This window comes from Falco biarmicus, chromosome 3 (genome assembly GCF_023638135.1).
Source record: "Falco biarmicus isolate bFalBia1 chromosome 3, bFalBia1.pri, whole genome shotgun sequence".
Lineage (NCBI taxonomy): Eukaryota > Metazoa > Chordata > Aves > Falconiformes > Falconidae > Falco > Falco biarmicus.
The window spans coordinates 55047639-55062585 of NC_079290.1; the positions used below are offsets into that span (position 1 = coordinate 55047639).

The following is a 14947-nucleotide window of genomic DNA, read 5'->3' on the forward strand; positions in this document are numbered from 1 at the left end:
TATATGAATAATTAACTCTCCACAAGAATTCAAGGGAAAAAAAAAAAAATCGAAGGTGCAGTGATTTCCTGACTCCTTGTTTTTCCTGTTCTTGTTAAGAATTTCCCAGGCGTGGCATATATTGCTTTTTATCAGTTTTTTTTTGTTTCATTTAACAATTACTGATGCATTTCTGTGTATTCTAGAACACCTGGAGCATGCTTTCCCCTGTGCAGTCCCATCAGCTTGCTTTAGTTGGAGGACCAGGGAAGTTCCTGGGTTCTAACAACCAGCATCAAGCTCTTTATGTGTTTTCAGACACTGCCTAGGCTATTTTTGTTGCAAGGCCAAGGAAAAGGCTACAGCACACCATAAAAAAGCAATATATTCTGTAGTTTTTGTTTCAGATGCTGTTACTTGTGAGCAGACCACTCAGTGACCATCAATATACCTGCACTATCACAATGGGACAGCAGTGTCCAGCCCTTGCAAGACATCACTTTAAACTCAATTACAGTTCTTCCAAACTCATGATATTTCAAGTGATTTTCAGCTGCTGTAACACTGCATATTCATTTACTCACTACTCTTGGGGGCCTCAAAGCTAGAGAACATTTAAGACTTACCTTCCAGTTGCAGGTCTCTCAATCTCATTGTGTGGTCCACCCAACACTTGTTCTTGGCACAGAACTCTCTGGCTCTCCATTACCATCTTTTTGTTGTGCTTTTAATCCTAAAATTTCCTCTATCAGCAATTTTTTAACCCAAGGCCACACTTTCAGCTGGTTATATGTCCATTATAGTCTCTCAGAGAAACTTAGAAAAGGCTATTTGAAAAGTCATGAACAGGCTTTAAGGAGTTTGAGGTGGGGCTTTTGTTTTTCACTAGATAAAGACAGTTGCTATCATCTTCCAGCCAGCTGGTTTTAGGATATCTGACAGAGTATCTCAGCTGGTCTTTCCTTACGCTCCTTCAAAACACCAACATGAATGCCACAAACAGGGCTTTGGTTTAGTTTTTAGTCTGCTAGATAATCAAACACTTTACAGGACTTCCATCCCTGACTTTCTGCGAGACTTGTAACAGACCAAATCTCTGATGATAGGTAGGGCCACGCTGCAGGTAACAAAATTTATGTCTGTTCAATAATCATGCCTTTTTTATTTCCCCCCCCCCAAAAAAAAACATGCAGAAGCAGGTAGGAAACACTATGGAACAAGGAAGATAATATAAATCAGATAATTAAGCAGAGGCTCTCAGGATGTCACTGAAGGCTCATAAAAAGCCAACTGACTGTGATGAGATCTTACTTTGCTTGCAGCATCTTGTTTGCTTTTTTTTCAGAGGTTATGGTTAACCAGGGACCTCCCTTTTTCCCTGCCACAACAGTGGTCTTAAAGAATTTGAACCATTAGGTCCAGAAGTATAGATATAGAAACAGCACAAGAGGTATGGGGGGGAAAAGGAAACAGTTTGAAGATTTGAGTTGGAGACAGTAGGGAGAACAGCAAAGAATCAGGTTACAGTTACTTGTTAACTGAGAATGTGAGAGGAAATAAGGTAAAGAGAGTTAGGCTGGACACATGAAACAGAAGGAAAAAAAAAAAGATTATCGTTGAAAAAAGATACTAGAGAACAACTAAATTCCCGTCTCTAACACCTAGGAACTCACTGGAATCACGCAGGCTTTTTGTTCAATATTTTTGATAGGGTTTATCTCTACAAAAAAACCTTGGGTTTGCTATTTTCCTCCTAGTCAGTTGATACTAAAGGAATTGAATTTTCTCAGCATCTCATCTACTGCCATCTCTTAACATCTGTGTCAAAATTGTAACAGTAAAATGCAAAAGTGCATAAAGCAGGCAGGAACTAGGGACCAGGATGACCTGTGCAGTCCTAAGTGAACAAAGCTGCTAGAAAGAGCAAGGAATGAGGCAGGCAAGTCTGCTGTCCATCAGGTGCTTGCTCCACACGCTCCCTCCCTGAGTTCAAGATGCAGCTGCTCATCTTTATAAACTGATAGATGCTGCAAGGTGCCACAAAGTAACAGCAGCAATGAAGGTGGTTCCTACGGAATAAGCAAAGATGCTACCAGTATGGTATCTGTTCACCTGCTCAACCCCAAGCTGCAATCTTGCACACATACAATCTGAAAGGTTTGCCCAGCCTCAACCTTAAGTTTCCTGAAGCCACAGTACAAGCATACTCACTTTTGAAGATGAGAAACAGAACTACAAAAGATCAAGGTTTCTATTTAAATTTACAGTACACACTGTTTAATACTGACATTTTTACAGGTCTTCTGGAACGCACTGTTCATATGGCAGGCTTGCGCATTTGACAGTATGCTACACCTACTCAATTTTAACTAAGCTCATTTCAGAAAAGGGATGAAGCCAGAGATAAACTATAAATACAGCTACAAGAATTGCATCAACTGAACATTTCCTTTGTAACTGGAAGTATAGTTCAAAGTAGAAGAGGAAATAGCAGAAAGCACCTAACAAACAGTTATGGTTTAAAAGTACAAGCATCAGGAACAATGCGAGGACTGCATCCTCACAGCTTGAAGAGGCAGATAAGGCTGAATGAAAAGCAGGGGGTAATTTACCCAGACTTCAGGAATGCCATTGCAGAAACAGCTGGCCCATGAGGTGAGCAAGGACAAAATTCTGAGTGCACAAAGGAGCAGCTTGGGGCAAGCCTTGCAGCTGTCTCAGAAGGAATGTGCACGTTCCATAGGTATGAAAATCTGCTGAAACAGGTGAATGAGGGAAGTAAATAGCCTTAACTCATAGCAAGCTAAATAGACTAAGAATATAGGAAAGTAAATGACTTGGTATAGGGGAAGTTTGAGGCAATAGGTCATGCAAAAAGGGATGAAAAGGTCACAGCAATTATGTATAGTCTTTTGGATAAAAGAATCCACTGCCTGAGTCTCTGGATGTACTTCCAGCAATGTTAAGATGTTGCCTCCAGCTGCTGGATGACAGCACATCCTGGATTTGTAAGTATCCATTGTTAAGATGTACACCCTGCATTTTGGGACACTTTGCTTTAGAACATGCTCCATTGCCATTACCACACCCCCTCTCCTCTCTCCCCAGGGTCACCAAAACATAAAAAACAGCTTTGAGGAAGGCAGGCTCACATTCATTCCTAAAGAACTATAAGCAGACGATCAGATCAGGCTTTCCAGTGGATACTCAACCAGAATGGCCTTGAAAGGATCTGATTTCAGCTGACAGAGGTATCCAAGTTTCTAAGTTTTCTTAGGAGCAGACTATAATCACATGACAAGACATACAGACAATGGTGAGCCATTTCAGGCTTTCATCCCAGTATACACTGTGCTTCTGCATTACCAGTTTCAGCTTTGGAATATTTGATCATTTTTGTTTTGCTCTTATTCCAGCTCTAGTGATGTTTGCAGGTTTTTTTTTTAATGCAAGTGTGTGCTGACCATTTATCTCCAAACTGTCAATGAAGCACCAAACTGACCAACTGCATTTGGGCTCAATCCCACTCAATCTGGAGATGTGCCAGGGGTGCTTTCTTATCTGTGAGACCAAGAGGTGGGTTTCCCATGCAGCATGGGAAGCCTGGAGAAGTTCTGGCTGCCTCATTCTGAGGAGAATGAGCAGCAGGACAGAGGGCAAGGCAGTACCAATGCAACGATCTGTGTTGTCCCAACAGGCACATTTGCCTCCTCCTCTTTTGGTGAAGCAGTTGGAAACCGTCACTCTGGGAGCAGCACAGCATGGAGAAATATGCAGGACAAGTGCAACGAAGTCTGTGTTAGTGTGGCACAAGGTAAGATGGACTGAACGAAGTGAACTCAACCACTTAGTACAACAACAAGCACTAAACATAGACGCCTTCTCTGCTCTGTTGGCTCCTTTTTTGTACACCTATATGCCACTTTTAAAGAGATCTCATTAACAATACCAACCAATCTAAAAAAAGACCCAAAACACATACCTGATTTCTTTCTGTTCTAAATAGTCAAGTCATGGAATATTTTCCAAGATCCTACACATTATTGTACAGAGGAAAAGAGAAAAGAACCTGCATAAATGAATTGCTTTGCAGTGTTTTATTAAAAGAAAGAACCTCTAGAAACAACCAGATGATGCAGAGGTAAAGCCACCTACAAAACAAGACAAATTAGCCTCACCCACTGGTTGTTGATCCTAGTGGCACTACAGGCAAACTGGGAAGGGCTTCAGGGCAACTTTGTACTCATAGATTGTGAGCATGAAGAAAGAGTTATAAGCAGAAAGAAAGAATTAAAAGATATGATAGTAAAGCAAGTTCCTTCTCGCTCCTCTTATTTTACAAATTTCTTCTACTATGGTGCAAATCCAGAGCATTGATTCTAATACTATTTTACTGGATTTCCATTTGTTTTGCCTGGGCTCCTACATTAATCCAAACAATAAGGGCCTTTAAAGCATTCATAAATAACCTGCTGCTGCTGCTGCTGCTGGCACCTAGGAGCCAAGTGCAGCAATGTTAAGCAACAACAAATTTCATAGTTCAAGAGGCACAGTTAAGGAAAAAGGTTGCTCAGAAAATCACTCTCATTTAGCACAAAGATCCTTAAAAATTGCATGAAATCAGTCAAGTAACTATAGAAACCAATTTCTTCAGCTCTGTATCACACGTCTCACACCTCAATTGTCTTTATTATCGTCTGCTGTCAGATCCTTAATCAGAAATGTGAACAGGCTTGATGATTTATTCAGCAGGGAAAAGAATCTGTAGGTCAAGTGAAAAATTTCACACACACATACACACGCACACACGTCTTCAACCTTAGGTACTTTCATTTCATTCTGTTCCCAGTAGCTCTGGGGGCAACTCCAGTGAGATCCAATATTAAGGCTCAATTAAAATAAGCTCCAATTAGTGGAGCTTTTTTCTCTCAGGCTAGAAAAGTCAGGAAATGGATATTGGGAAATGTAAAAAGTCAGCTACTGAGAGGAGGCTGCAGACATAAATGAACTTATTTGTTGATTTCTACAGTTGCTATGCAGAGGCCTCTGGGAGTAAAAGCTTAACCAGTCTAAGCTATAAACTAAAACCCCTGCAGCTAAACATGAACTGTGTGAAACAAGGGCTCCATTCCAGAACAGAAAACTGCTGGGCCCAGAAAATTAAAAGCCAGAGGCGTTTTCCATTTAAAACTAAATCCCAGTACCGCCTCCCAGCCAAAGAATTATAAGCAGTATCAGATTTACAAAACGAACAATTACCCTGGAAAAATGTAGCCTATTGTACAGTCCCAGATGCTAAATCTCAAAGTTTCTTTTTTTTTTTTCTTCCCTTTTTTCTAATCCCACATTACATTCCTACCAAGTGTACTGCTGCAGTTTACAAAGGACCATTTCTAGACAGGACTGAAACTACAAAAATAAAATGTTAAAAAAGAGCTCATAATTCATTGACCTCATTTGAAGCACTGCCCTTGCCTGTGGCAGTTCCTGTCCTTCCCCAAGGCCTCTGCAAATGGTATGCAGCAGCAAAATAAACCCTGACCTAATTGCCAGGACAGGGCTGCCAACCTTCTCTCAACACACAAAGGCAAGCATGGTAACTGGAAAGTCCTACCTCTTTCGCTTTCTGCTTTAACCGCAGTTGCTCTGGATCTTCTTTATTGGAACGGCTCTACCAAAGGAAGAGGAAAAAGATTGAATAGCAATTACTGGCATCTAAACACCATCTTATCCGTTAAATATTTAATAAATGACAATTTTCTCTGGTGATTGAAAGATTTAGCTGCAGGGGTGAATGCCTCAATCCAGACTGGCTTCCCTCCCCCTCCATGCACATACGCACACCCCCCTCTTCATCTGGGCCGGCTGCCTCTGCTCTAGCCCGAAGCAAGATTAAGCTGAAAATGATGCTAACACTGTCAGTCAGGTCCAGTCTAGGCATGATGTTGTTCATGTCAGCAGCAGACACTTAAAAAGGACAGGAGGTATAGGGAGGAAAGGGAGTCATACTCGCAAGTACAACATGATTCTTTCAACTCTAGATTAGGCTTCCACCCAAGGGGCTCCAGAATTCAGCTTGAAACAAAACCAAAAAGAACGAACAAACAGAAGATTATCAAGTCACATCTGATGGAGCAACAACATCTGCTGATTTCCCCCCTGTTCTTGAGGGGAGGAAAGGGGGAAGAAGGGTACTTATTCTGTACTAGCAGTGGCTTCATCAGGCATTCGTGGACGCTAGAGTACCAGCTCCAAGGCTGGCCCCTCTGACCTGACTACAGAAAACAAATATGCCTGGCATGCCAGTGGATCTCACCAGGCTCCAGCTTGAACTAGCATAGCGAACCCATATTTTCAAACACTGCCATACACAGATATGGAGAAAAACATACCAATTTCAGAACCAGGAAGGACATTTATGGCTATGTGAATACTTCTTTTATTTCATTTTGACCAGAAGTCAAAAGACTATTTCACCCTACCACACATTTGAAAGAACTCTTATGATTTTTTTTCAAGAATGCAAAAAGCTAAAATCCTTTTTTGTATAGCCTGAGCTGTCCTAAACATTATAGATTTCCAGTTAAGGGTTAATGGTTATTACATTTAAAGCATAAATTGGAGAAACCTGAAGATGCTTCACCAGTCTAAAGGACACCGCTACTTCCTTGCAAAGCAACAAGTGAAGTTCTTACCTTGGCTGCTCGAAGCAACATTTCACGTTCCTCTTCATCTTTTCTCTGCTTTTCTAGGTGATCAAGCTTTTCAAGAAATCTCAGCTGTGCTCTGGTGTCACTAGATACGATGTACCTATCACTCCCCTAGAAAGAGAAGTTTCTTACAGATAACCAGGCTTTTGTATACACTACTAAAGCTAAGAAACCCAATGGGAACAATCTGAAAAAAGCACCACTTTTTTTCAAAGCTGAAAAGTGTAGGCTGTTTTAGAAATACTTCAGGTGGTAGGTAGTCATTTACACATCTCTCCACTGAAGCACGTTTCTTGGTGTCTGTGACTAGTAAGAGGTTATTGAACAAGTGACATTAACAACATCTAATCTATATTGACTATAACAACAATAAAGCCTTTTAAGTCTAAAGGCTAAAATTTTGTTTTAAACAGCAACTTCATATCCAGTAAGCATATGTACAAGACTGTCTTCTGAACATGTTAAGAGGTAAAAAAAAAAAAAAAAAAAAAGAAAAGAAAATAAAAAGAATTGTAAAGCAGCAGAACATCATACCCTTTCCTCTTTAAAGAGGGAGAAAAAAAATGGTATCTTAAGTTTCTAGCATTTGGTGTTCCAATTTCAGCCATTTAACCCACAATTTGAAATAAGCATCACCTGGTGTTTCCAAAAAGAGGTCCTACAGAGCATAGGAGTGGTTTAAAACTAGTAATGAATCTTTGAGGTGGGGAAAGTGAGATTAATTATATACGGTTTATTATAGCTCTAGGTATACATATTTTTGCCTCAGTAGATGCTCTCAAGTCATAGAAGAGTTTATGCTGAAAGGTGACCTGTGGAAGCCACCCGGTCCAGCCCCCTGCACAAAGCTCGGCTAGTGAATACTAACGACTAGTTCCAACAATAACCAGACATGCATTGAAACAAGACTACAGTCCTTTTGGTCTAAAAAAATAAACACAGTCATTTATTTTTCATCCTATTTTTGCCCTCAGTGGAAAGCCTGAGTTTAGTTTTACTTTAGATAGGAAAGAAGAGAGAGAAAGTAAAGGTCTAAAATTGGTCAAATGGCAATGAAAAGCTTGTTTTTACTGTCCTGGCTCTTCCAAGGACAGGCTATTTAAGCCATGCATTGGCCAGAGGGCATTAGACAAAACAAGGCAGGAAGCCCATTCTAGATGATGAATCTGTGCCACCTGTTTGCACCACTCTTAAACTTACCCAGAGTCACTTCTTTCTCTGCTTTGTGAGCTCGTCTTTTCCTCAGAAATTCATCCTTGGGTTTTTACCAGCTAAACACACAATATACTTTCAGCAACCCTTCCTTCTATCCTGCTCCAACCTCCTACTTCAATGAGGCAACCCTGACACACAACTATGCTGGAATAAACACAGTATATTTTACAGCTATATTATAGATGAGGCTATATTTTCAGTATATGGACTATCAGTGACTTCAGTTACTAAATTTTTAGTTTTCAAACACACTATACTCAGACTCTTCTTTCTACATCCAGTCATATACTTTTAAAAGCTGGAGGGAAAGTAAAAGTCTTCTTGTGGGGCAGCGTTGTCTCCAAATCTGAATTCTCACAACCCAGACAGAGCATGAAATCAATCACTCTCTTCTGGTAATAAGTTTGGTCTTTTTCAATGAGCCACCACATTGTCACGAATCACCAGCTGTGGCTCAGGCCACAACATGTGTTGCAACCAAGAAGACTTTCTTTCCCAAGCAGAGTCTGTGGCTCTGTAAAGAAATCCAACAAACCTTTCCTCCTCTTCTGTTACTGCTCGAGACTTTTTTTTTTTTTACTGCTCCCCACAAAACATACGCTACTTTGAGTCAGTCTCAGTACATTAGTATGGTTTGTTTTGAAGCAGCAGTTTATAATAATCCACCACCATGCTGCAATCCTTTTAAAGGGACAAAGAAAGCTGTATTACCAGAAGATTATTTTTTTCCCCAAGTTTAGAAGTGTTTTGCTTTGGAACGCCCAAAGTCAGAGTCAGATACTCACAATTTCTTAAAGCCAAATCCAAGACCCTACGCCAATTAGAAATGGAAGCCTCTCAGACAGAAGCACCCCAATGCACTACCATGAACTTATACAGGACAAGAAATGGGTGAAGTCATAACAGCATTTCAGCTCATCAACAACTGTTTACCTTTTTTCAGGAAGTTTTAGAAAAGGAACACCTGCAGTTATATTTTGTCCTATACTCAACAAACTTGTTCTCTGTGACCATTAGCACTGAATTGTTCAGACAGAAAACATATTGTATACCTGTCCATAACTTGTAGCTATTACTGTTATGATGAACCAAACTGGGTTCAGTGTTTGTCCATATAACAGTTTAATGTCCTCACATAAGGCCCAACTGTCCCCAACTACAACAGTACAACCCCAACAAAACTAAAGGTACAAGTGTAATTGAGGCCAGAATTTACTGATAGATAAAGCAAATAACCACAACAGATAGATTTGTATGTGCCAAAGCTGAACTTTATAAAGTTGGGTTTACTTTAACTGCGCTAAATTTAATCTGGAGTTCAACAGAAGCGAAAGGAAGTTCCTCCTGCTATCCTGAAAGAAGCTATCACTTTCACACAACAGCAGCACACTAGTACATCTATACAATCTTGTTATAAAATTCATTCCTCCACACATTTTTTCTTAAAAAAGTGTACACTCAAGACTTCTTCACAGACACACTCTTTAGAGCACTAAATTGACTACTACAATTTAGTAGTAGAACTGACTACAGCCAGTTCCTACCAAAACTTTTGTTAGGTTTACACATATTTGAAACATGCAACGTTGAAACGAAGGATTCCCAGGTACGTCTTTAGTGAGAAGAAAGTTGGCAACAAATTCCAGAACAGGCCTTGCCTGCAATTTGCAACTTCCTAGATTGTCACATACCTCTAAATGAATCTGAAACCTGACTAAGGCACTTGTGGTTTAATGCCATGGTATTGCACGTCCAGGGGCAGAAAGGGAAAAGCCACATACAGGGAAGCTGCACTCCAGTCCACCAGGAAAGAAGTTGGAAGAATCCCACAAAGACCAGTTCTCCCATGAAATCTCAACAGTTTCATAGAATCATAGAATGGTTTGGGTTGGAAGGGAGCTTAAAGATCATCGAGTTCCAACCCCCCTGCCATGGGCAGGGACACCTTCCCCTAGACCAGGTTGCTCAAAGCCCCATCATCCAGCCTGGCCTTGAACACTTCCAGGGATGGGGCATCCACAGCTTCTCTGGGCAACCAGTTCCTGTGTCCCACCACCCTCACAGTAAAGGATTTCTTCCTAATTTAAGTCATAGTTTAAGTCATGTTGAACAGCCTTGCTGAGGACAGAGCAGGGATAGGCAGCTGCAGAGGCTTAGCTACTGTGTGGGAACCTATTAAGCTTTGGTTTTAATATAGTCAACCCCTAAACCAAGTTAATCAGAAGATTTTCCGTTATAAATTACTTCTGCACGCTGCTGTTTGATGGCAGCACAGGGTGGGTAGAAGGAGGCTGGCTGTCTTCACATATAGGAGTGCTCACTCCTTCACTGCATTTAGAGTTTACCCCTTAAACCAATGCAGCCACCACACCATAGTGCCCCGCATATAGTGCGGTTTAAGGTTGCAGCGTTCACTGCTACTGCACATGGGGAAAATGTCACAGAGCAACGCTGACAGCACAGCACCGTACCGTGCCTCTCGAAGCCATGGGCTCATAGCCTCCAAACACAGTAGCACAGCAGTCATCTCATGCTGTGCTGAATCCATCCACATCAAAAACATTTTTTAATCACTGTACTGTTTAGTTGTCATTATTAATTCTGGTCTTGGGTGTCATTTTTATGTTACATGCATACTTTTACACCTCAGCATTTTCCCAGATTACAGGAGGGAAGCAGCGGAGGAACCAAACCAGCTAGCTAATTGCCCTTATGGTCTTACCATATATACTCTATATAAAGACACTGCATCAGTCACAGCACAGAAAACAGCTTACAACAATCTGAAATGCTATTCCTATTTCAGATAGGAGACAACCATGACAGTATTATCCTAATTATGTTAGTAACTTCCAATTATATATCCTTTCCCCCCCCACCTTAATTTTACCAAGAAAGAGCAAAAGCTGGCAGATCTACATGGTGGCATGATATGAAGCTTTTACCCTGCCAACTCGCTCTCTCTGCAGGGCTACCCATCAGACATAAGCTGAGCAAACTGGGAAGAATTTCTTGAGTACGATCCCATGAATTATTGGCTTTTTACACTAACTTCTACCCTAACAATAATTACCTTGGTTTTGCCACACCTATCCCTATTACTGTCCATCTTTCTATAATGGAGATAGGACAATACAAAGCCTTACAGGGCAGCTAACCAAGCCTCTTGGAAAGGTTTTGGATAACTCTCTGAAATACATGGAGCCTAGATTGCACACTGGTACCTATCAATAGCCTAGAGGGAAAAAGAGGACAAGGACAAGCACTGCAGAATACAGGGCTGTGTAAATAAATACACAACAGGCCTCCAAAACTCTATAGGGTTCTTTTCGTGAACTTCAGATTTCTAAAGCCTGTCAGCATCTCTCACAATATTACTCAGAAACGCAACCCTGTAGGACACTCCTCTTTAGTATAATACCCTCTTCCTAATGAAAGAGGGTACTTTTCCTTCTAGGATTATGATGCCCATTGCTTTTTTTGTTTGTTTTGGTTTTGTGAAGAAAGGAAAAGAAAGCAAGCTTATTGCAGTCTTACAATCTTATCATTGCTTCTGGCAATTCAATCAGACAAAAACCTATCAGTTTTTTTATTGCTTTAGTTCAATGAGAAAGAAATCAGACCTATCAAGCCCGCTGTCCAAAAATATTCCCTTCTGTCCTTGGTGTCTGCAAGACATGAAGTCCTACTTGCTACTCAGGACTTTCGCTTCCACCTCACTTTTGCTCACAAGCTCTGCTGGATCTTCCACTTTGAAGAGACCACACAGAACACATCCAGATTTCTAAAGACTTCTCAGAAAAACTCTATACTTTTTCTGTATTGATTCTTTGTCTACTGCATCTTCCTCTGGCAAGGAACAGCACAGTCCAATGGTTCCAGACATCAGTACAAATACTGTTTCCAAAGTTTCCAAATAGTTCCTGCTTTTACTATTACTTCTCCAGTGCTTAAAAGCCTATAAAGTCTTCAGTACAAAAGTAAGTCTTATCCCATCATATCCCATCAGTTAGTTGCTCTTGTTAAATTTCATTAAGTATAAAGTTCCTGTTTAAAAAAAATAAAATAAAAATCAAACAAACAATAACTTACGAGTTGACAGACACATCTGCTTCTAACTTCCAATTTTTTTTCTAAAACAGTTTGATATTGAAAGAAAGTAAGGACTAATATCTTATTATTGATGACAAATAAAAGCCTGAGAGCACTATTTTGGCCACTACTTAAGTTACTGCTTCCTATTTGTACCATACAAGCATCTTAAGGGATACTGGCTTGTTGGAACCCAACGTACTTTAATTTGAATGGAGCTATGCAAGAGGGAGTAAAGGGAATCTTAAGTAGCACTGGCAGAAAAAAAGTTCCGGAAACTTTCAGATCAAAGGGGTCTCTGCCTTCACACGGAGCACTTTTTTTTCAGAAAGTGAAATAAAGAAACTTTATTTTCAATTCAGTTTCCCAAGGCTTTTTACTGAGCCAACACTGCAGTTCCACCAAAAGTAAATGCATAAAGCAAACACAAACCCCTAAATCAACCCGACCACCAAGAGCATTCAAAAATAGCTTTATGCTATTTATGCATGCAAGACAGATTTTGTGTAACAGCCGCTACCTCTACAGAAGAGGATAAATGCAGGCATTTACTCTTATGCTGGGTTTTAAGAGCACCTATCCAATAAGTCGAATGGAAAACATAAGGAATAGTTAGAGGCTATAAACAGTTAAAAACAAAACCAGCCTTTGGTAGATACTGAAAATGCACATATTGCATATGATGTGCCTATACTTGGAAGAGGTTTATCTTCAAGGCTGCAAAGCGGGAAAACTTTGGTGCAAAGCTTGCTTAATGATTTCCTTTACCTTGTAGTTTGATACTCTGTGCTGAGCAATTACAGTTAGTTTTTCTAGGAGCCCTCGTAATCTCTCCTGTGTAGCGTGGGAGATCAAGTTCACAACATCAGAGTTAAGTTCCATAACGTCATGCCTTTTACCTGTGGAAGCAGAGAAAATCCATTACGTGTTTTAGTAGTAGCTGATAATTGAAATAATTAGCACAGCAGGTATTCTGTTCCCCCTGGAAGTCATACCCATTATGAATAAAGGTTTGGAGATTATGATTTTCCTGGTAAAGTCACAACTTCAAAGATCTTAGACATTACATTAATAAAACTTAGCCTGGAGCTTCAGAAAATATAGACATTGTTTCACTTAGCCTCCAGAACCACTCTCCTTGCAAGGTCATTTATAGGACAAAGTTAATAAGAACACAAATCAAGCTTCATGTTCGGGGAGGGGGAGAAGCGGTAGCCGTAGAAATTAGTGCCATATTCTGTTAATTCCAGTAATTAAAAAAAATGGAGAATTACATTTTGCCCTGCCTGACACTGTGCTTGTTAACAACTCATGACATTTATTCGATGAACAGGGATGGTTTTTGCAGCGTACTCCAGGCATACGGGACCCTCACACCTGCCTTGACCGACCAGCACAGGGCAGACAGACTCAACCATCCCACAGCAGCAGCTCGGACAACACAGATCAAATCCAGCTGGGGTCATCATGCCATCACCTTCAACCTTTTCTCTCGGGCTGCCACTGCCTCTCTGCGTTTCAGCAGCTGTGACTGAGGCTGCCGACAGCTCCAGGCAAAGCTGTGCCAGCCCTGCACCCAGAGCTGGGCATCACCTCTGCAACCTTCCTGCGGCTGCAGGCTGCTGACAGAGAAGCCTTCCTCTGGTTGACACCATCGATCACTCAACACGACTCTGTCAAGACACCTGGATGGCAGTGACTTTTCCCTGGTAGGCATGGCAGGCAGCAGTTTCACATGCCTCATATGCTGTACCTGTCAGAAGCACTTTTCCTTGCCCCTTGCTGCATTTACAGCAGCTGTAATACTTTATGATGCAATATACAGCACGCCTTCAAAACCCATTTCAGTATTTATTACCAAGTGGAGTGTTAAGAATGGATAAACAGTAGACAGTAAAAAACCTAATAATCTATTTCATTTGCCTTTGTTACTCTAACTGAAAATGAATAACAATCTCGCAAGACAGGGAGAATCTACAGTGTTTTCCCAGATACCATGAAAGTGTTCCCACTATTTGATCTTGGGCAATAAGCATCGGCCTTTTCATGAGCTGAGTTCAAAGCTCATTTCGCTCAAGCACCTTTCAGCACTTCCTCATCAGTTTCTCACTAGACTATCAGAATACTGAAACACCAACTTAAAGACAAAACAAAATCCTTCCAGACCTGAAGACCTCCCTGCACACACACACACATCCTAAACCAGAGGGCTCTGTTCAAAAGCAGAAGCGTTCATTTTCTGAATTGCTGTACTCCCCGACAGTTTTCCTTGCAATCAAAATGCATTTCATTTATGACATGAACTATTATCATTACTAATGTGGAACAGCTACCATGCCAGCCATGAAACAGCCAGGCTTGTATCTTCTATCTTTCAATGAATTGTTTTCACACTCCAAACCAGAAAATCATTCTAGAAAAGTACTTTCTCTTCATGTTTTTGTAGAGCTCTTTGGTTTTCTTTATATCCACTTCCTATGAATGACTGGTTAACTCTCTTGTGAATTTAAAGTATATCTTCTAGGCACCAGTTTTGCTCTGTATTTTCTCTTTTTCCACTAATAACACAGCACTTACTTCACTCAGCTATGCCCCATACAGCTCAGATGGCACATCTGGCACAGGATGTATTGAGCTAGCAAGTAGTATTTGCAGGTTAAATGCTCGTCACAGGCTAGCTGCTTAGTTTGGACTAAGAACCAGTTGTGTGTAGAAACAGAAAAACTTCGTGATCAGGTAGTTAAATCACTGCGACAGAATTATGGCTGCATGTATGAACCGCAGGCTTTCTTGAATGCTCAGCTGTAAAACTCACTGTTCCAGTGTGGCAAGAGAGACACAAGCCAGGAGTTGAGCAACAGTCATCCAGTTTGCAGTGGACTGCAGTGGTACCAATCAGTGTGGTGCTATACAAACGCATGCTCCCTGCTCTGACATAATACAACATTGCT

General features: G+C 40.8%; 1 protein-coding gene across 2 annotated transcripts in view; it reads right to left on the reverse strand.

The window, feature by feature from the left end:
- The window catches only part of TAF4B (TATA-box binding protein associated factor 4b), a 75087-nt gene that overhangs the window by 20541 nt on the left and 39599 nt on the right, over positions 1–14947 (reverse strand). For both annotated transcript variants that reach the window (XM_056332773.1, XM_056332772.1), the window contains exons 11-13: positions 12765–12895; positions 6675–6800; positions 5594–5650 (exon numbers count right to left, since the gene is read on the reverse strand). In XM_056332773.1, the coding sequence (XP_056188748.1) occupies positions 5594–5650; positions 6675–6800; positions 12765–12895 (314 nt within the window). The remainder of the gene's footprint in view (positions 1–5593; positions 5651–6674; positions 6801–12764; positions 12896–14947) is intronic.